Raw genomic sequence first — 20,130 nt, 5'->3', positions numbered from 1 at the left:
CACCTAGGGCTCAGGTGTAGCTCAGTGGTAGAAGGTATGTATAGCATGCACAAGGCCTCAGATTCAATCCCTAGCACCCCCCCCCCACACACACACACACAAATAAAAAAACACCAGAGGAAACCCCCCACACCCCAGTTCTTAGAAATCTATTTTAAAACATAGATTTTTGAGGCTGTTTGCATTTCCATGGTCATTCTAGAAATTACTTTATTTCCTTTCTATTGTTTCCTCTCTGCAAATCAAATGGTTAATCTTTTGGGGGGCGGGTACATGGGGATTTTTTGGTAGATACAAAACTGATTCTTAAGCAAAGGACTCTATTCCAAAAAAAAAGAAAAGAAAAAGAAGAGGAGGAGGAAAAAAGAAGAGCAACAAAGAAAGCAATTAGCAATAATAACACAACAGAAAATCTTGGCTATCTGGTAAAACCCTTCCAGATGCCATTTGGAAATGAACACTTCTATAAAGGGTCCAGTTTCATTTACTGAGAAGGATTCACTCTCCAGGGAGACATGGCAGAAGTGCAGGGAGAAGCAAAGGGGAATCACCCAGAGGCCATGACCTCATGTAAATGGACACGGTTACTATTAATAATAAGTGCAGAAAACTTCATGTTTGATAAGAGAGAATATATCTAAGTATACAAATCCTACTTTTTCTCATTTTATTCTGCTCTGGCAGGTCCTGGGGCAGAGCTAGGCTCAACGTAACTTCTCATCCTTGCTGGTTTAATTCAATGAGCCGACCTGCAAACACAGCCAGAGTGCCGATGAGACAGACAAGCATGAAGACTCCGAGGAGAATGTGGTCCATCACCATTGCAACATACTTCCACTCTTCAGACGCCTGGGAGAGGGGAGAGTGTTAGAATTCCACTAAGCTGATTATTAGAGACTTACAGAGTTCATGCTACATATCATCGATGGGTCCTTTAATTTGTAGGTCTCAAAGCCCTCCACATCCCTTGGCTGGCATGATCTTTAACTTCTGAATAATAATTCACATCATGATGAGTTACTAAGGTGACCTAGAGGTGGTCCCCTAGGTACACGTTAGGTTGGTGGCTGCATCTTGAATGCCAGCTTAACTGTCAAAACAAACCCATTTGTCTGTACTCATGCATTTGATCATTTAAACCCAGAGGGGAAGATTTCAAACTGTAGAGCTTACGTTATTGGACTCCTGGTCTGACTTCATGGTCTCTGCGATGTACTTGACGCCCTCAATGGCACTTTTCACCTCGGGATGTTTGATCAGGGGAGAGTGGAAGCCCATGGGTGGAGGCCCTGGTTTCCCAGAAATGTCAGAAATATCAATATCTTCTGTAAAAATCTTTTTGTCTTGTTTATCTCTGGATGGTCTTTTCATTGTGGAGAAAAACATAATATTTGGGATAGTGTCGATAAAAACCTAATAAAAAAGCAATCCATGTATGAGAATTATTGTCAACACAGGCAAACATCAAACTCTGAATTACCAACATGATCTTGGGCAAGCCATTCAACGTATCTCAGCCTCAACCTTGACAGGCTCCTTGTCTTTAAAACAAAAAGAACCACATTAGATGTTCCCAAAGACTCCTTCATATCCACTCCTGACGTGTCAAATTACAGTGGTCCTGATGATTCTGTAATATGAACAGTTTGCCACCAGAGGGAGCCTGTGAGCAGCCGGCAACCTTTCGGACACCAGACACCAGCGAGCCTTTTGCTTCAGATCCCCCTGTAGGCAACAGAAAGGTCCTAGCAATGTGTTTCCAGGATCATTTAGTTAAAGAAAGGGCTCTTTGCCTCCTGTATAAATTTCTGTCCCCCAAAATAGGTAGACTTTTTTCTTCCCTTTCTTTATAAAGAAACTGCAACATGGGTATTGCCAGGAGTCAAGGAGGACTGCTAATTGCCTCCAAAGAGTACATGGTAACCACTAGTTTCTCTGGCAATTCATGACATAAAGATCCTGGGCTTTAGTGTCTCTGAAGTTTTATCCAAAAGAGCACATATTTGGGCTGTGGGTGTAGATCAGTGGTGGAGTGCTTTCCTTGCATGTGTGAGGCTCTGGGCTTAATCCCAGCACCAAAGGGGATGGGATTTGAAATGTCAGCGCATTTTTAAATCCAGCAATGTAAACATTTGAGACAAAATTCCTCACTTTTGTGTTATTTCCTCAAGCCCTCTGTTTTAGTTGGCAGTTTTTGCCACTGTGACCACAAACCTGACAAGAACAATTTGAGAAAGTTTATCTGACACTCGAGGTTTCGGAGGCCTCAGTCCACAGATGGCCTACTCCATTGCTCTGGGCCCAAAGGGAGGCAGAGCATCATAGGGGCAGGAAAGCAGCTCAGGACATGGCAACAAGGAAGCAGAGAGAGAAAGAGAGAGAGAGCTCTGCTCAGCAGGGACAAAATATAGAACCCAAAGGCACGACCCCAGTGACCTACCTCCTCCAGCTACACCTGACCTGCCTATAGTCACTACCCATTTAATCCCTGTGAGTGGATTCATCCACGGGTTAGGTTAAAGCTCTCATAACCCAATCACTTAACCTCTAAAAAGTCTTGCATCATCTAATACATAAACTTTTGGGGGACACATCATATCTAAACCCTAACACCCCTCTTCCATCTCTAAATCTCATTCTATTCTCAGCTGATGATTTTACTAGCAAAAATAAGTAAGTCTGTCCCAAATTGAAAGACACACAAATGGAAATCTTAAGAATGTCACAGCATAAAAAAAGATGGAGATTTATTCATCTCTATTCAAAGAGATCCTTTAAACTTGAATTTAGAATGTGCTTTATAAATTCTGGTATTTTTTTTTCCTTTCTCTCTCATGAGTTGTCCCTAGAAAGAAGACAAGGAAAGTTCTTCACCCAAGTCCCCTGAAGTCCAGAAAGGACATAGGTTTCTAAATGTGCGCAAGTATTGGCTAGAACAACACTGGCTCTTGTCTAAGGGGGGACCTGGAAGTGTCCTCCCTATGTGCCGCCTGCACTCACCTTCCGCACCCACTCGGGCATCACGTGGGTGCTGGGAGAGCGGTGGTGTGTGTTGATGACAATGACGGTGATAATGATGGATGCGATGACGAACACCATGGTGAACAACATGTATTTTCCAATCAAGGGCACGGCACTGGAGGTGGAAGGGATCAGCTCCACAATGACCAGAAGGAACACAGTCAAGGACAGTAAGACAGAGATGCTCAGCGTCATTTTCTCTCCTAGGAAGACAAAAAGAAGAAACCCAACAACCCACCATGATGGACAGAATTGGCCCCTCCCATGTATATATTGAAATTCTAAACCTCAGGATCTCAAAATCTGTATTTGAAAGATAAGACCTTTAAAGGTAATTAAGTTTAAATGAAGTTATATGGGGTCCCTAATCCAATATAACTGGTGTCCTTCCAAGAGAGAATGTGGACACAAACCATGTGAGGGCATGGGAGAAGGCGGTCACCTGCAGAGCAGGGAGAGAGGCCTCAGAAGAAACCAATCCTGCTAACACCTTGATCTCAACTTTTAGCTTCCAGAATGGTGACAAATGAATGTCTGTTGTTTGAATCACCCAATCTGGTACTCTGTCACGGCAGCCCTTGCAAGCTTATTTACCACTGAAATCCAATGGTGAAGGAATGTGACCCATGTTCATGAAACATCATTGTAGAAATTTTTTTTTTCCTGCATAATTTCCTGTGTGACTTTAACTGTACCCATGATGACAAGTGGCAAGATGTTCCATGAGAGGGTGCCAAGAAGTAAATGTCTACTTCATCTCATGCCCCAGGATTTTGTTTCTTGGTGGAACCTAGGGAGCTGAGAGGGATTATGGGTTGGCAAGCAGACTCAGGGTGGCAGGCTTTCCTTCTGCAGCAGAATGTGTTAAACTGCATAAAATGCAACCACATGAATAGCCACTGCAATCCCGAGCAAAAAGACCAATATCTGATTTCAAAATATACTACCGAGCCATAGTAACAAAAAAAGCATGGCACTGGCAAAAAAAAAAAAAAAAAAGGCATGTAAACCTACAGAAGAGAATAGAGAACCCAGAGACAAACCCAGCTATGGCCATGTGATCCATGACAAAGGTGCCAAAAGCATACATAAGAGAACCTTCAATAAATGTTGCTAGGAAAACTGGATAGCCATCTGTAGAAGATTGGAACTAGATCCTGTTCTCTTACCCAGTACAAAAATCAATTAAAAGTGGGGCTGGTGTTGTAGCTCCGTGGTACAGCACTTGTCTAGTATGTGTGAGGCATTGGATTAGATTCTCAGCATCACATATAATTAAATAGAGGTCCATCAACAACTAAAAAAATTTTTTAAAAAATCAATTATAACTCTATTAGACTTCAGTATAAGACCTGAAACTGCTAGAAGAAAACACTTCAGATAAGAGGCACAGGCAATGACTTCCTGATTAGGTTCTATTGCTCAGAAAATAATACATTTGACAAATGAGATGACATCAAATTTTAGAAGCTTCTGCACAGCAAAGAAAACAGTAAAGAGAGTGAAGGGGCAGCTTACAGAACAGGAGAAAAATCTTTGCCAATTACTCTTCTGACAGGGAATTAATACACAAAATAAAAACCAAAATAATAATAATGACCAAAAAACCCCACCAAATAACCCTATCAATAAATGGGTAAATAAACTGAATAGACATTTCTCAAAAGAAGTACAAATGGCCAATAATTATATGAAAAAGTGTTCAGAATCTTTAACTGTGAAGGAAATAAATGGAAATCAAAACTATACTGAGATTCAGTCTCACCCCTGTCAGAATAGCAATCATCAAAAATGTAAGTAAGAATAAATGCTGGTGAGGATTTAGGGAAAAAGAAACTCTTGCACACTGTTGGTGGGGATGTAAATTGGGACAGCCACTATGGAAATCAATATGGAGGTCCTTCCAAAAATAAAAAGTGAAAACAGAACCACCATATGAGCCAGCTAAAGCTCTTCTTGGTATATAACCAAAGAAATTAATATCAGCATACTATAGAGATACCTGCATACTCATGTTTCTTCCTGCACAATTCACAATAGCCAAGTTATGCTGTCAGTCAAGAGATGAGTGGATAAAGAAAATGTGATATAGATACACAATGGAGTTTTTTTCAGCCACAAAGAATGAAATTATGTCATTTGCAGGAAAATGGATGGAAGTGGAGAGCAATATGTTAAGTGAAACAAACCAGGTTCCAAGTACTGTATGTTTTCTCTCATATGTGGAGGCTAGAGAGAAAAAAGAAAGGAAAAAAAAAAGCATGATGATGGGGGGAATCTCATGAAAACAGAAGGGAGACCACTAGGGTAGAGAGAAAGGAACAGGGGAAGGAGGAGAGGTGGGCAGGGGGAGGCACGGGGGGAATGAAATAGATCAATTTTGTTATATGCACATATGATTATGCCACAATGAAACCCGCTATCTGTATAATTGATATGCACCAATAAAAACTATTTAAAAAGTAAAGCATATGGGAGGATCATATAAGTTAAATGCAAATACTGCACCATTTTATATAAAGGAATTGGGCATTCACAGATTTTTGTATCCTGGGGTCCTGGAACCAATCCTCTGTAGATACTAAGGGACAACCATAAACACTGGGTACGAAGTGGAGGCAACATGAGATTGTCTACTCTACCTGCTGGGTAGGAAGGCCTTTGAAAGTGAAGAAGAAGTCACAATTGTAAATATATTTATCAAGCTACAATTTCTTGACTAATAATAAATAATGGCTAACGTTTACCAAGCATAATATAGTCATTGTCCTAAAGGCTTTTCAAGCATAAATAATTGAATATTTATAGACACTAATTATTTCCATATTTCCCTGACGGTGTTTTCTTTATTTACTTTAAGAAGCTTTATTTGGGGCTGGGGTTATAGCTCAGTGGTAGAACGCTTGTCTCACACATGTGAAACACTGGGTTAAATCCTCAGCACCACATAAAATAAATAAATAAATAAAATAAAAGTATTGTGTGTCCATCTACAACTTTAAAACTATTTAAAAAAAAACAAGAAGAAGAAGAGGAAGCTTCCAGCAACTTAGAGGCTGAGGCAGGAGGATTATGAGTTCAAAGCCAGCCTCAGCAACTTAGCAAGGCCCTAAGCAACTCATTGAGACTTAAATAAAATATTTTTTAAAAAAAGAGGCGGGGAGGGGCTGGGTTGTGGCTCAGTGGTAGAGCGTTCGCCTAGCACGTGCGAGGCCCTGAGTTCGATCTTCAGCACCACATAAAATAAATAAATAAATAAATAAAGGTATTATGTCCAACTATAACTAAAAAAAATATTTTAAAAAGAGGGGGGTGAGAAGTGGCACTTGGGATGTGGCTCAGTAGTTAAGTGCCCCTGGGTTCAATCATTTGTTTAAAAACTACTGCAATCACTGGGCACAGTAGTACATGCCATAATCCCATCTACCAGGGAGGCTGAGGCAGGAGGATTGCAAGTTCAAGGCCGGCCTGTGCAACCTAACATAATCTTGTCTAAAAATCAAAAACAAAAATGGCTGAAATGTAGTTCAAAGGTAGAGTGCTTTCCTAGCATGTTCAAAGCCGTGGGTTTAATCTCCAGTATGAAAAAAAAATGAGGATCATCATGAGAACATACATACACTCAGCGGGGGGGGGGGGGGGGGGGGGTCCTTCCTGCCTTATTCTCCACTGTGTCTCTGCTGTGTAGGAGTTGCTCAACAAGTCTTTATTGAATGAGTGAATAATCTTTTCCCCTTTCTGAACAGTTAGATTTAAATTTTTGTGAGTTTAAAAAAATCAGTTGGATAAAATTGCTACCTGTCATAAGTTTGAGGGGCGTCTGCACCATCTTTTCCTCCTGCTTGTCTGCCATCAATTGTTTACAAGTAGGGACTTGCTGGCAGACATATGGGTACCCGTCCCCTGTTCAGTAGATTGTTGGTGTTTGATGAAATTATATCACAGATGTGATTACTCAGTAAGAGGTAAGTAAGTTGTCCAGGCTGATATGTGGGAAAGAATTGCCACTTGGGAAGTACGGTCTCATGTGTAAAGGTATTGCCATCTGGAAACAGACATGCAAAAGTGATATTCTAGTGGCAAACTCAGTAAAGGAGCAATGCCCAGAAGAGTCCATCTAAGGAAAGCAACTTTGTAGAGGAAGTGACATGAGGAGGTCTGTGAGCACACACCTAACCCCGCATATTTCTGGGCACACAGATGGTATTGGGCAAATAGGTACTGGTGACCAATTCACTTTAACAGTCATGGCAACGGCACCCACCTGAGTCTGTGGGCAGGTAGAACACCAGGCTGGTTAAGAAAGAGAAGAGCAGGCAGGGGATGATGACGTTGACGATGAAGTAAAGAGGCAGGCGCTGCATGACGAAGTGGTAGGTGATGTCCAGGTAGGGGGTGCTGGGGCAGCAGGTATAGAATACCCAGTGCTTCCAGCCCCGGGCCTCCTTGATCACCCATTCCCCGCTCTCCATGAAGTTGCTCAGGTCTGGCTGGTCACTTTCCTGAAAAATGAGATGAGGTTTGGAAACCCTAGCCAAGTTATCTGGGGGGTGGGGGAGGGCAGGGTTTTGTAATCAGCCTGTGATAAGGTAATAATCCCCAGTTCTGTGGGCCACATATCCAGAAGGGACTTGGGGCCATCTCCATTTTGGTGTCTTGGATTTCTTTCACATAACATAAGGAGTTTAGATTACTGGGATTCTTCATTTGGGTTCCATATTCAAGTATCTGGGAGATTCATAACATTGGCTACTTAGCCCCATTCCAGATGGATTGAATCAAAATTCTTGAGACTGTTCTGGGCATAAGGAGTTTCTTTCAGTTCCAAGATAGTTCTTATGAGCAGCACATCAAGAACCATCCTGAGAACCATCAGACTAGAGCCTCCCAAGTTTTAACTGGTTTTGAGAGCCTGTGATTATCTAGGGGCAGAGTCAGAGACCTGAATCACACTTCTCCTGAAACCAGCATCATCACACGGAGTCCCTACCTACCGGGTTGATTACCACCACAGAGCCATCATAGGTCCAGGTGCCCAGCTTCATGCTGCAGTTCTGCTCATCAAAGGGAAAGTGAGTGACAATGATCTCACAGTAGCTTTTGAAGATGGCTGGAGGTGTCCATGTGATGTGGCCCGTGTAGTCCAGGAGCACTTTTGTGAACTTGACAATAGCAAAGTCGCCATCTGCACTGCAATTGGGATAAGGGAAGAAAAGGGTTCCAAGTGACAGATGAGCCTTCCACTCTGCCTGCAGATATTAACAGGAGACAGCTGCTAATTATTCTAGTACTAATTATAGAAGCTTGCTTTCTGGTTGTGTTGCTTTTTAAATCTATGGCAGTGTTTCCCAAATTTGTCTGATAATAAGAGTCACTGGGGTGCTTATTACAGATGCAGATTCCCGAGCACCATTTAAGTCAGCTCTGAGTTAGACTATCTGGGAAGGAAGTGGGAATCTATGGGTTTAAAGAAATAGCAGGTAACATGGGTACACTGCATCTCAGATGTTCTTTCTCTGTCCTCAGTGATATTTGTAATGTTCATATCCACCTATATCCTCAGGATATACTTTGAGAGTTAGCTTGGAAAGCAAAGCAATTTAAAATAAAATGTTTCTCCAGTAGCTCCTTACTGTGGCAAGGGGTCTGTTACATTAAGAACCATTTAGGATGGGGAGTGTGTCTCAGTGGTGGAGCCTTGCTTGGCATGCAGGAGGCCCCATGTTCAATCCCCAGCATGGAGCACAAGGTGATCTATCAAGTGGGGTGGGATCATGAACTCAGATTAAGGGCGAGGCAGGTAAGAAATGAAGAAGGAGCCCCCACACAGTGCTGCGTATGGCCACATGGGAGTAGATGCCCATTGTTGCCAGATATTTGGCTTTTTTCTTGGTCAGAAGGTGAAAACATACATTTTTTGAGTCAAATATTTCCTTTTTTTTTTCCCTCCCCCAGCCCCAGGGTTGGAGATGGAACACAGGGGTCTCATGCATGTTAGGCAAGTGCTGTGTCATTGAGCCATTGCCCTGCCCCAAATTTTTCACATTTTTTATTGTAGAATTTTTCTAGACAGGCTAAAAATCTAAATTTTAATATGATATTTCCTGATTTTCCAATGGTGGATATATATATATTTTTTAATTAATTAATTAATTTATTTATTTTTTGAGAGAGAGAGAGAATTTTTTAATATTTATTTTTCAGTTTTCGGTGGACACAATATCTTTATTTTATTTTTATGTGGTGCTGAGGATCGAACCCAGTGCCCCGCACATGCCAGGCAAGCGCACTACCGCTTGAGCCACATCCCCAGCCCTATATATATTTTTAAATCAGGGAGCTGGGCACAGTAGCACATACCTTTAATTTCTGCTATTTGATAGGCTGAGGGAGTAGGATTAGAAGTTCAAGCCTAGCCAAGATGATATAGCAAGACTCTGTCTCAAAATAAAAGAGCTGGGGGTGTAGTTCAGTAGTAGAGTACTTGCCTAGCATGGTTGAAGCCCTGGGTTCAATTTCAAGTACTGCAAAAAAATAAAATAAAAAAAAAAAACCATGGTATGTACTGAAAAGTAGCAATAAGCCACTTCTATAGGCCTTATTCAGTGGACATTCTTCCATAAACAGCCTGTGTCCAAGGGACTTTGCAAAAAAGTGAGGCAATCAGAATAGGTATTGAGGGCTGGAGGTGTAGCTCAGTGATCTAGCCTTACATGATTAGGACACTGGGCACCAGGAAGTAAGTATTAGAAAAGGAGTTAAATCAGTGGGGTAGGGTTTGCCCCCATGGGATTTTAGGGACTTAATGGCATGTATTGGTCCCTCCTGTTGTAAAACAAGAGATTTTTCTTTCCCTGACTTTTCCTTGGGACTGAAGTAGGATTCTTAATCCAGAGAACTGTGTGGCATTAGACTCTCCTGAAAGAGCAGAGGGTCAAAAGATTGTCTTAGTCTCTCCCAATAAGCAGGTAAACTGAGGTTCTCTCTCCACCAGGGTGTTCCTAAGCATGTCAGAAAGTCCAGAGAACTTTAACTGCTTCCCTCAGGTTCTGCCTGAAAGAAACTGAACATAGAGATTATGCTATGTCAGCATATTTGTCCAAAAAGTTTGTATCGCTGATTGGGTAATTCGGCTCAAACTTGAACCTAAGTGTAACTGGACAACATGTAGTAGAAAATCAAAGCTGGGTAGGCTGCCGTAAAGTGCATCATTTTTATCCACTGGCCCTTGCCCCACACACCCCATACATCTGCGGGAACGCACAGCTTGCTCCCCAGACCCACATGGAGTGATGTCAGACTGTAAATCCTCTAGGCCAACGACAAATGCTCCTGTCTGGGGAGGATGCTCTTTGAAATGAACATTCCCTGACAAATGAAGGGCATATGATAATGAACGTGTCATTAAACCGGAGCGTCTTGAATCACATTATAATTTCACAACAGGCAGTCTGTCATGGGACCTGGTGGATGGGAATGCAGGCATTCTGGACCATCAGTGTCAGGATGACGTTCAGGACGTGATGAGTATCAACCTCGGGAGCACAGACCGATTAGGTAGGAAGGACATTTGATTCCAAGGAACTTGGGGATAAGAAGTTTGGGTGCTTTGGATGGTTGCCACACACTCCTCAGGAGCTCTCAGGGATTAAATGCTCCCCACCCACAGTCTTGATCCAATTTGGCTCTGATCATTGTTTCTATTTGTAACATGAGACACCATATGGCACTGCCTGGCCTGTCAACGTGGCTCTGGTTTTTAAGGGTTATTTAATGTTAACGTGGTGAGAAGCAGGCCGCAGTCAGCCCTTCCGTGCGGACACGGGGCTCCGCCTGCCCCAGGAATCCCCCTCCCCGCCTGTCTGCTTTGCTTACTTGTTATAGAGAACAAAGTCCGGCCGCCAGATCTTTTCAGAGGGAATGTGAATTTTTTTCACACCGCCATAGTCATCTGGATTCCATTTTAGGTTGTAATCCACCCATTGCTGGAAATGAAGACATTGAAGCAATTAAAAAGTCAAAAACATTTTATAAAATGTTTGGGGGGTAAAGAGCCTTCATGACCTCAGTAATTCAGAAATGGACAGAAATTATGTTTGGATAAGGAAAGTCTGATTCAGAATTCACCTTTTACTTTAGCCAACAGTAACAGCAAAGTGTGCGCATGGGTACTAAGTACTGGACCCAGTCCTCACAACAGTCCTATAGAGCGATTAGTGACCTTAGTTTACAGAAAAGGAAGCAAAGAGACCCCAGGTCACACAGCTGAGGGTGGCAGATCCACCAGGCCATACTGTCCACCCTCAGGACTTCAGGAGATTGGTCCTAATGCCAACATTTATGGCAAGCAGGCAAAGTCATTTCTAAAAAGCATTATATATTTTCCTGCACTAAAAAAAATATATGCCCAATGTAGCGAATTTGGGTTTTTTTGTTTGTTTATTTGTTTGTTTTTTACTGTGGTTGTTGTTTTGGTACTGGTAATTGAACCCAGGGGCACTACTCTACTACTGAGCTACATCTTTGTCCTTTTTATTTTTTTATTTTGAGACAGTGTCTTTACTCAGTTGCTGGCCTTGAGCTTGGAATCCTCCTGTCTCAACCTCCTGAGTCACTGGGATTATCTGGCTCAGTGTGGCAAAATGGGATAACACAAAGGTATGGGCTGAATTGTGTCCCTTTAGAATTCATATGTTGAAGTCCTAACTCCCAGTGTTTCAGAATGTGACTTGATTTGGAAATAGGGTCTTCACTGAGATAACTAAGTGAAAATGAGGCTGTTAAGGTAAGCATTACTTCAATATAACTGGTGCCCTTATAAAAAGGGGAAATTTAAAAACATCTATGTCTCTCAGATGTATACCCAGGGAGAAAGCCATGTGAACATGATCTCATCTACAAGCCAAGGAGAAAGTTCTGGAACAGACATTCTCTCATAGCCCTCAGAAGGAACCAACTCTGCTGGCATCTTGACCTCGAACTCCAAAATGTTAAGATGATAAATTTCTGTTGTTTAAGCCACCTAGAGTGTGGTACTTCGTTATGGTAGCCCTAGCAAATTCAGAGCATAGAAAAAGCCCTGGGTTTAAAAAACAAAATAAAACAAACAAACAAAAAAACCCCAAAACAACAACAACAACAAAACACAACAGGGTCTATATTCCCATCATTCTAAAATCCTTACTTTTAACATTTTAGTGTATGTACCTAAATTGATTTCCTCTGGGCCCAGGTTTAGTTTCAAGGTGAATAAAAATAACATAAATGCAGTTATCGTGCTGGATTACCTGCTTCAGACGAACATTGGTTGTCACAATCTGATTTACTTCATCCTGAAAAAAGAAAATGTCTCCTCTTTAGGGAATGAAGAGGCAACCAGAAGGCAGAGTGCCCCCAGGTGTGAGGGGTGGGTGCCATCCCCCCCCCCAGGCCCCTGTCTCACCACATTGATGAGCTGTATCAGCTGCAGGCCCACGGTGACCTCCACAGCCTGGTGGTGGTCCTCCACTGGCCGGACCACGCTGCTATAGTTTTTAAATAGCATTGCCAACAGACGGGTCTCATGTTCGGAGCCCAGGACAAGACCAGCTGAGAAGCAAATGACACAAACCCGGTCAGACACCACCCCCACCCTTCATTCACTACACAAGGAAATCAAGGCAAACCCAGAGCTCGGAAGGCAGGCGGGGCCTCTGTCAAAGGGCTCCTGGGTGCAGGTTTTGTTGCCTTAAGCTCCTTTCCAAGGGCAGTTGTTGGCATGGCGGATTATCACAACACTTGTACTTTGGACAGGTGACATTCCTTAATATAGTCCCTGGCTGAATCAAATTTGCCAGGAACATGCACACAGAAAAGCCAATGTCAGTGTTTCAGAGTGGTCATGGGATAGTGAAATGTTGGACAAGGTGGCCTCAGATCGGATGATGCCAGGAACAGTCAAATATAGGTGCTCAATCGCACTCCTCAGGAGGGACATGCTTAACAAAACAGAAAGTAATGAGTGCTGGTGAGGCTGTGGAGACGCTGAAACCTCCCATGTTGCTGTGGGAATGTAAAGTGACAGGTTCTCAGCAAATCTGAGTTATCATATGATCCTGCAGTTCTACCCCTAAGACCATACCCAAAAGAATAACAGCAACATCCAAAAGGTGGAAACAGCTCAAGTGTCTATCCATAGATAAATGGATGATCTAGGTGAGGTGGCACACACCTGTAATATCAGCTACTCAGGAGGCTGACACAAAAGGATCACAAGTTTAAGGCCACCTGAGCAATTTAGTAGACCTGTTTCAAAACAACAACAACAACAACAAAAAAAAAAGGACTGGGGGATAGCTCAGAGCTATAGCACCCCTGAGTACTGGAGTCAGGGTGTGTACATAAATGGATAAACAAATTGAAGTAGATCTGAACAATGGAACATTATTCAGCCACAAAAAGGAATAAAGTACTGATCCATGCTACAGCACAGGTGGACTTTGACAACATCATGCTGAGTGAAAGATGCCAAATGTAAAGGGACACATGTTGTACGTTTCCTTTTGTAGAAATGTCCAGAATAGGTAAAGCCACAGAAATGGAGAGATCAGAGGTTTGTGGGCATTGAGGTCTGAGGGGCGACTGTTATTGGGTTTAGATTTTCCTTTTGGGATGATGAAAATGTTCTGGAAATAGTTAATAGTAATATCATTTAACAATGTAAATGCACTGAATACTGCTGACTTGTACACCTTAAAATGTTCAAATGATAAATTCATACAATGTGTGTTTTACCATACTTTTAAGCAATCACTGCTGGCTGATACACATCTCAGTTGTTAAAAAAGTGAAAACCCTGTGCTTTGTTGACTGGGGTTGAGGGCTCCTGTTGGGAACATGAGTGACCCCATCTTTTCTACATTTCCTTCAGGATAGAGAGCGGCATCACCAAAGACAGCCCTTCTTTGCCCAGCAAGTTCTGTGGTCCTTAGCAGCCTCAGATGAGGCAGGCAGACATCTCACCAGAGAAGGTGGCCACTTGCCCAAGATTGAGCAGCCAGAGGGCAGAACTCTGAGCAGAACCCTGTGCGTGCTCCTGCACCAAGTCTTAATCTCGGAGTGTGGTGTGGCTATGCTGGAACCTCACAACCACATGCACCTTTATTCCTGGGAGAAAATGTGTTCCAAATTCCAGCAAGTGTCTTGTGAAAGAGCTTTGTAACTCAAGCCACAAAGGGACGGAGGACTGTCTGCTCAGGGTAGTAGACACACGATTAGAGGAAGGAGACGCACGATCCTTTTACCCTGGTTTGTGTAACCAGATCTCCCCTTTCCGCAGGTTATTGCTGAGGCCACCAGAACTTCTCCGTAGGCCAAGAAAATTTTAAATGTTGAATGAGTGAGATGCTTTCCCTTTTTGCCCAGTAGTATTAATTTTTAGCCTCTAAGATAGGTTATTTTTTATTTTTATTTTTGGGTACCAGGGATGAAACCTAGGGGTGCTTAACCACTAAGCCACATCTCCAGCCCTTTTTTTATATTTTATTTTGAGATAGTGTGTCTCTGAGTTACTTAGGGCCTTGCTAAGTGGCTGAGGCTGGCTTTGAACTTACGATCCTTTTGCCTCAGTCTCCAGAGCCTCTGGGATTACAGGTGTGCACCACTGCGCCCGGCAGGTTATTATTTTTCTTTACTATTTTTCTACTTTGATTCTACATTTGGAAGAGTTTGTAAAAAATAATTATTAAATAAAAATTAATTATATATTTTCTCTTTTTATTAGTCAATGAAAATAATAACCAACACAACAATTTGTTATATGCAGATATTTATATACATATATTTACTTAATACATTCTAACTCAATTCTCACAACTAGATGCTACTCTTATCTCTACAGATGAAGAAATTGAGGCACAGGGAGGTTAAGTGACTTGCCCATATTTCATAAGAGTAGATTCAAGAACACAAACCCAGAGCCCGGCTCTCAACCATGATTTCTCACCTAGGGCTTTGGATTTGCTGGAAATCATCATTGTAATGCAACGAATTGATACATTTTCACCCCTTTGTAAAATGTGTATTTTAATGATCCCAGAGAGCCTTCTTCAAGCCCCTGTCTTTGTATTATCATCTTGAATCCTTATAATGATCCTTTCAGGTTACTTTTTACCCCCACTTTACAGATAAAAAAACTGAGGTTCCGAGCTGAGCAATCCATCCCTGGTTCCCCTGCCAGTTAGAGGTGTGATTATAGCAGAGGCAGTTTACCTCCTCCCTACAGATAAATGTATCATTTCCATACAGATTATTAAAGCTTTCAGTGTAGCTTAAATACCTTTATTGTTATCTTCATAGACTCCAGGTAGAGAACTCTTGTTGACATAGCCTACCTCTTCATTTCTAGTATCCCCAATTTTCTGAACCTCAAAATTCCCAGGCTACCAAACCAAAGCTTCCAAGGATACCAAGGTACATAACTCCACAGAGCTTCCACATGGCACCCCCCAAATGCCACCTGCATTTGGCAACTCTCCAAGGGAGTGTGTAGTTCAAAGATGCAGATTTTGTAATTGCTCCACTGAGCCCTTGGGACATGGCAGTGCTCCTGTCTGCCATGCCTTGTCCATCCCAGGCCCCACCCACCACAGGGACTGGGCCCAGGAGTGGATCGCTGAGCCTCTTGGCTGTCGTTTTGGCATTGTCCTGGGCTACTTATTCTTAAATGATTGTTTATTCCAGTTTGACAGCAATAATACACCATTTCATAGATTGGTTTCATTGCACAGGTTAAAGGGACGAATATTTATAATATTCAAAGGAAGAATTCTATGAATCCCTTCCCAACTCCAATATGGTTTGAAGAGTATGGTCAGTTCTTCATGGATTTAGTGAATCATAGTAAATAACTTTTATGAAAAGTCAGTGTATAAATAAACAGATCATGTCAGAATCTCCCTTTTTGGCAAGATTTTCTTGGTAATTTTTAGTCAGATGGTGTAACATTATTCATTCATCAAAGATTTGTTGAGTATTGCTGTATTGCTATAGGAGTTTGGAGATATATGAGCATTGCTATAGAAGTTTGGAGATATTCAAAGGTGAATCTGGCACAAATCCTGTCTTTCTGTCTTCATAGAGATTGACATGTGTCATTAACATAAATAACCGTGAATGAGTTGGAAAATTAGATGCCATGAGAAAGATGACAATGAATTACTTGGGATTACAAAGGTGGAAGAGGTTGAAATGAAAGGTGCTGTGTAAATAGAACAGCAATGATTATATGTTCAGATATCATAAGAAAAAGTGTTCTGATATGCATGAGCATTTTACCCAGAGAGGACTGATTGAGCCATAATTCCAAGTGTGCTTTTTGTATCATACTGGTCCAACTTATGTTTCTATGTAGGAAAGAGCCTCTGGGTTGGGCAAAATGACTTTTGGACTCTTACTAAGTAAGTCACTGTGGGTAATTCTAATCTCTGATGCTGTGTCTCTTGCTACCTTGGTAATTTCAGGCTACTTTCTGACTATGCATCTAACAAAGTCTCCAACTGATCACATTCCAAAATTTATAAATTAAGTGACCTTGGGCAGGTCAGTTCTATCTTTCAGCCTGTTTCCTTACAATAAAAATTGAGGTGTAGGAATGCCTGATCTAGCTCTAAATTTCTATGAACCACCCCTGAGAATCAATACTAGCAAACTTTAGGTTTGATCAAAATACATATTGTAAACTTCTTTTCATAGCTAAACACACATTTTTAGAGGTCTTTGGTATCCTAAGAGATCTCTTAAGTATTTTTATAGAAGCATATCGCTTAGGAATTTTCATTGAGTGTGTTATTTGAGCATGCACACACACATGCACTCATACACACCAGGCCAGCTTAGGTTGGATCGAGTCCAAATCCCACAGGATATAATTTAGCTGAGTTTAAACTATTTCCCTCAACCCTGCTATTGAAAAAATTAATAATATAGCTTTTTACCTCTTGTCCAGAGTCCTGTGCTTATCAGAGCAATATTAAAAAAATCACAGAATGTAAGTTACCTTATTTCTCAGTTGGGATGATATCACCAGTAAACTTTTACATGGAGCAATCAGCAAACATCTCCTATTTCCCTGTATCGGAAGTTTGGGATTCAGGATAGTGTTTCAGCTGCTGTGTTGTGACACATTCCAGAGCAGAGTCAGGTCAAGGGCTGTATAAGTTTTTATAGCTTCAATTCAAATCCACACCTACATTTGGTAACATCCTTTTTTTTTTCCCCCCAAGAATAGCAGGAATGCCTTCATATGGACATTTTTCACTTCAGAAGTTAAAAAAATTACAAAACAGTTCATCTCTATGAAGAGTTTAGTTACAATTATTAACAGGCTTCTCTTTATAGCACATGTATCTGTCAATCAATCCTCTTCATTGTCAGAATTCTCTTAGAGCCACTAACGGCTTTGTTAACTCTATTACTTGTGATTAGAAGTTGCTGCGCTAGGTCCCCATTGTTCGAATTTGTTCAAATTTGAAGGTATCCCCAGGTTGTGACAGTGGTCTACCATGTTCCAAGTTCTATAAGTCAGGCCCTGTGGCTGAGCAGGACACCAGGCACTGATAGAGACCTGGATGTCTCTGACAGGGCAGTTCCTATTTGATCTGGATAACATGAACTGAAAATTTTTATTCAAAAACCCAATCAAACAACATGAGGAAGAAACTGAAAAGAGTAACCTCTGACTGGTGAGGCCCTGTGGTTCTGCGTTCCTTTTGAAGAAGCATGGGAGGGCCTCTAGTTCTTCAACCTTAGAGAAACTCCCCCACCTTCGGTGCTTACCTGAGCAGAGGCCAAGGAACAGGAGGAGAGGCCGAGGCTCCATGGGCTGTCGGTTCTGCTGTGGACTGGGAGCAGCGTGGTGGTCTGTGCTCCTCCCTGGCACACTCTGGCTGGACACTTGGCTGCTGGAGGGCTTGGAAAGCCGGTCAGCTCAGTGGAGCTATTGTCTTACACCACCTGTTTATGGCTGCGACAGCTGGTCTATCCTTGGCCCTAGAGCCTAGAGCTGCAAAGGGCCTTATGCAGTTACAGGTGTGACTCTCTTTACACGATTGCTATATTTTTAACAAGCTGAGTATGAGCTATATTTTATGTATACCTATTTATATTTCACACGTATATATATATTTTTCCTCCCTGTACTGGGAATTGAACCCAAGGGTGCTCTACTGTAGAGCTACATCCTCAGTCCTTTTTTGATTTTTATTTGGAAATAGGGTCTTACGAAGTTACCCAGACTGGCCTTGAACTTGTGATCCTTCTGGCTCAGCCTCCTGGCTCACTGGGATTACAGGCATGTATCACAAACCTCAGCTAAGCTGTTACATTTTAAATACATCATGAGTCTTGTCTTGTTTTGTTTTGTCCTTGTGGTGCTAGGGATCAAACCCACAGCCTCTCATATGCTAATATGCACTTTACCACTGAGCTACATCCCCAGCTCCAAGAATCAGTTCTTAATGGAAGAACTTGCAGGAATTATTTTAAGTGGTGAGCAACCCCCTCCCTTTTGTGTAAACTAGAATGCCACCTATGTGCATTGATTCAATTAGGGTCACTGGGTATGCATAGATGTCAGCTGTTCGTGTAATCCTCCTTAGTCACGCACATCTACATTCTCTGAACAAGAAAATGCACTTCCTGTTTCAGGGTTAGGCAGAGCGCGCCTGGAGCCTTTGTGACAGAAGTGTGTGGTTGGTATTGAATCTGCCACTGGAGAGGTCCATATTTGATTGGGCTGGGCTTTTAACAAAGACGTGTCTTTCATAAAACTGGTTTCTCTGGCCCCCAAGTGGCTGTTCCAGTCCCTGTCTCTGTGTCAGGCAGGACTCATTCCCTGTGAGCCATTAGCTGGGGCAAACGGCCCACCTCCCATGTACCATGTTATTCAACCACAGAGAGATTACTGGGAAGAAGTGCCCACCACATCAGCAGTGGCTCCCTATTCCTACTTCCTTCCGCCCATTTGCTGCCTACTCTCACTCAAGGAAGCAAAGAACAGAGTGGTTCAGCTTTTCAATTTCTTTGTTTAATAAATTCCTAAGAACCAGCAGTGATTCCCCGTTCCAAGAAGTACTTTTTACCAAACTGAGCTGCTTTGCAAGATTGAGGTCAAAGGAAGCAGGAAGCAGTTCTTTAAAGATACTCAGCCTACTCCTTCTGTGACTCCTTCCTAGACTGAATCAGGTGAGGAAAGTCTCTCACCTCATGCCCAAGGACATAGGCATCCTGACAAATTGCCCACCCCAGTGGGACCAAACAAATAATTAGAGCAGGGGCTTGGAGGATAAAGGAGAAAGCTGCATGCTCACATTACTTACATATTTCTATGTAAATTGCAGGAGACCAGCAAACTGTCTGATAAAATAATTGGTTCTCTCCCTTCCATAGCATAGCACTGTGACTGTTTGCTAGAAAATACATCCCTCATACAACCTAGCAAGCCCCTCTCATCTATGTAGAGTCATGTGACTGAGTTCTGGTCAGATAAATGTGAAGAGAAATTTTCTTAGACTCATAACCTACCAGAGTTCATCCACGCCCTTCTAGACTTGTGACTGGCAGGAATGGATGCAGCCCCCAGGGCAACTTGGAAACCACATGTGGAAGATGGCTTTGCTTAGACATCTTGGATCCCTGAGTGACCACATGGAGGAGGACACTCCATTGCTCTGGTCTCCTCATAGCACTATTTCATGAATGAGAACAAAACATTTATCATGTGCAGCCATTTAAATTTGTGTGTATAGCAGCTAGTATTATCATGATTAATACAAAATCTAGTCCCTTGTACAGGGGTCCTCTGGTTAAAAATAAACTCTAAAATATATAGCGCTTTAGAGAAAGTAAAAAAAAAATCTACAGGTGAGGCTGAAAAGATGATGACTTGTGTTATATAGTAGCAAATTATTTAATAAAATTGTTGTCCTTAATTACTTGGTAAGCAAAGTGTTCAGTTAGCCTGTGATCCTAGAAGAAGGGGTTGGCACAAAATTCATGCCTATTGACTCTTCCTGGCTTTGTTTAGCAAGTCAATACAGGAAAGAACTGAGTTCAGTCAGGAACTGGCTGGTT

General features: G+C 42.0%; 1 protein-coding gene across 1 annotated transcript; it reads right to left on the bottom strand.

The window, feature by feature from the left end:
- Positions 1-717: 717 nt before the first annotated feature.
- On the bottom strand, positions 718-17,878 carry Chrna1 (cholinergic receptor nicotinic alpha 1 subunit). The gene is made up of 9 exons (XM_027946148.2): positions 17,836-17,878; positions 12,464-12,609; positions 12,309-12,353; positions 10,897-11,006; positions 8,016-8,211; positions 7,286-7,523; positions 3,001-3,224; positions 1,174-1,413; positions 718-849 (listed from the first exon to the last, which is right to left on the bottom strand). The coding sequence occupies exons 1-9, from the start codon at positions 17,876-17,878 to the stop codon at positions 718-720; spliced, it is 1,374 nt and encodes a 457-aa protein (XP_027801949.1).
- Positions 17,879-20,130: the final 2,252 nt, after the last annotated feature.

The sequence above is a fragment of the Marmota flaviventris genome, chromosome 11, assembly GCF_047511675.1.
Source record: "Marmota flaviventris isolate mMarFla1 chromosome 11, mMarFla1.hap1, whole genome shotgun sequence".
Taxonomy (NCBI): domain Eukaryota; kingdom Metazoa; phylum Chordata; class Mammalia; order Rodentia; family Sciuridae; genus Marmota; species Marmota flaviventris.
The sequence above is the reverse complement of the archived record's forward strand: the minus strand, read 5'-3'. Positions and strand labels throughout refer to the sequence as shown.